This window comes from Egretta garzetta, unplaced genomic scaffold, assembly GCF_000687185.1.
Source record: "Egretta garzetta isolate BGI_Z169 unplaced genomic scaffold, ASM68718v1 scaffold562, whole genome shotgun sequence".
NCBI lineage: Eukaryota > Metazoa > Chordata > Aves > Pelecaniformes > Ardeidae > Egretta > Egretta garzetta.
The window spans coordinates 62,995-64,480 of NW_009258769.1; the positions used below are offsets into that span (position 1 = coordinate 62,995).

A 1,486-nucleotide genomic window follows, 5' to 3' on the forward strand; every position below is an offset into this window, starting at 1 on the left:
GATAACCTAAAGTTGTAGGAGACCTTACAGCTTACACAAAACTAAGGACACAGCAGGAACATGTGGAAGTGAGGAGAGACCAGCACTGAAAAGGTCACGTCCTCATGTGGTCTGTGGCCATGGCTCAAGGGAAGCAGCAGCCCTGATTCGAAGGTGGGAGTGCCCCACCAGGCAGCAGAGGCAGCTCTGAGGGCTACAGGGCTGCCCCTCCATGTGGCATCTGGACTTTTGGCTCCTTAACACCTTCTGCATTCTGGAGCTGGGTCCTCAACTCCAGAAAGGTTTTGAAGAGATGGGAGCTCAAACAAATGATATTCTGCTGGACTCTTTATTTATGCAAGGAGACGGCTTCCTTAGATATATTAGGGTAGTTCCTCAGAAAAAAAAAAAACCACAACACGTTGAGTGCCAAGAAGTGGGATGAATAATACTATTTAATTGCAATCAATATTATTACACATATAAAAAACAAATATAAAATAAAGAACACAAGATAGTCCTGAATTTTCCTGAGCTACCCTGGAAGTCATATAAAGGTGATGGATACTTAATGATGTTGAAATAGTATGTGTTCAAACAGTTTCTTCAGGGCCTCCTTGATCTCCTTGTTCCTCATGCTGTAGATGAGAGGGTTCAATGCTGGGGGCACCACTGAGTACAGAACTGACACCACCAGATCCAGAGATGGGAAGGAGATGGAGGGAGGCTTCAGGTAGGCAAACATTAAAGTACTTATAAATAGAGAGACCACGGCCAGGTGAGGAAGGCACGTGGAAAAGGCTTTGTGCTGTCCCTGCTGAGAGGGGATCCTCAGCACAGCCCTGAAGATCTGCACATAGGACAGCACAATGAAAACGAAACACCCAAGTGCTAAACAAGCACTGACCACAAGAAGGCAAATTTCCCTGAGGTAGGCATCTGAGCAGGAAAGACTGAGGATCTGGGGGACTTCACAGAAGAACTGGTCCACAGCATTGCCTTTGCAGAGGGGGAGTGAAAATGTATTGGCTGTGTGCAGCACAGCATAGGGAAAAACACTGCCCCAGGCAGCTGCTGCCATGTGGACACAAGCTCTGCTGCCCAGGAGGGTCCCGTAGTGCAGGGGTTTGCAGATGGCCACATAGCGGTCATAGGCCATGACAGTGAGAAGATAAAACTCTGCTGAAATGAAAAAGACAAACAGAAAGACTTGAGCAGCACATCCTGCATAGGAGATGTCCCTGGTGTCCCAGAGGGAATTGGCCATGGATTTGGGGACAGTGGTGGAGATGGAGCCCAGGTCGAGTAGGGAGAGGTTGAGGAGGAAGAAGTACATGGGGGTGTGGAGGTGGTGGTCACAGGCTATGGCGGGGATGATGAGTCCATTGCCCAGGAGGGCAGCCAGGTAGATGCCCAGGAAGAGCCAGAAGTGCAAGAGCTGCAGCTCCCTCTTGTCTGCAAACGCTAGCAGGAGGAACTGAGTGATGGAGCTGCTGTTGGACATTTT

General features: G+C 49.1%; 1 protein-coding gene across 1 annotated transcript; it reads right to left on the bottom strand.

Annotated features, from left to right (window-relative positions):
* Positions 1-547: 547 nt before the first annotated feature.
* LOC104135685 (olfactory receptor 14C36) lies at positions 548-1,486 on the bottom strand. The gene has a single exon (XM_009649361.2). The coding sequence runs from the start codon at positions 1,481-1,483 to the stop codon at positions 548-550; it is 936 nt and encodes a 311-aa protein (XP_009647656.1). The 5' UTR covers positions 1,484-1,486.

What these genes read in the sequence shown, in the direction of transcription:
- LOC104135685 (XM_009649361.2), bottom strand. Translation starts at nt 1,483, where the DNA reads ATGTCCAACAGCAGCTCCATCACTCAGTTCCTCCTGCTAGCGTTTGCA.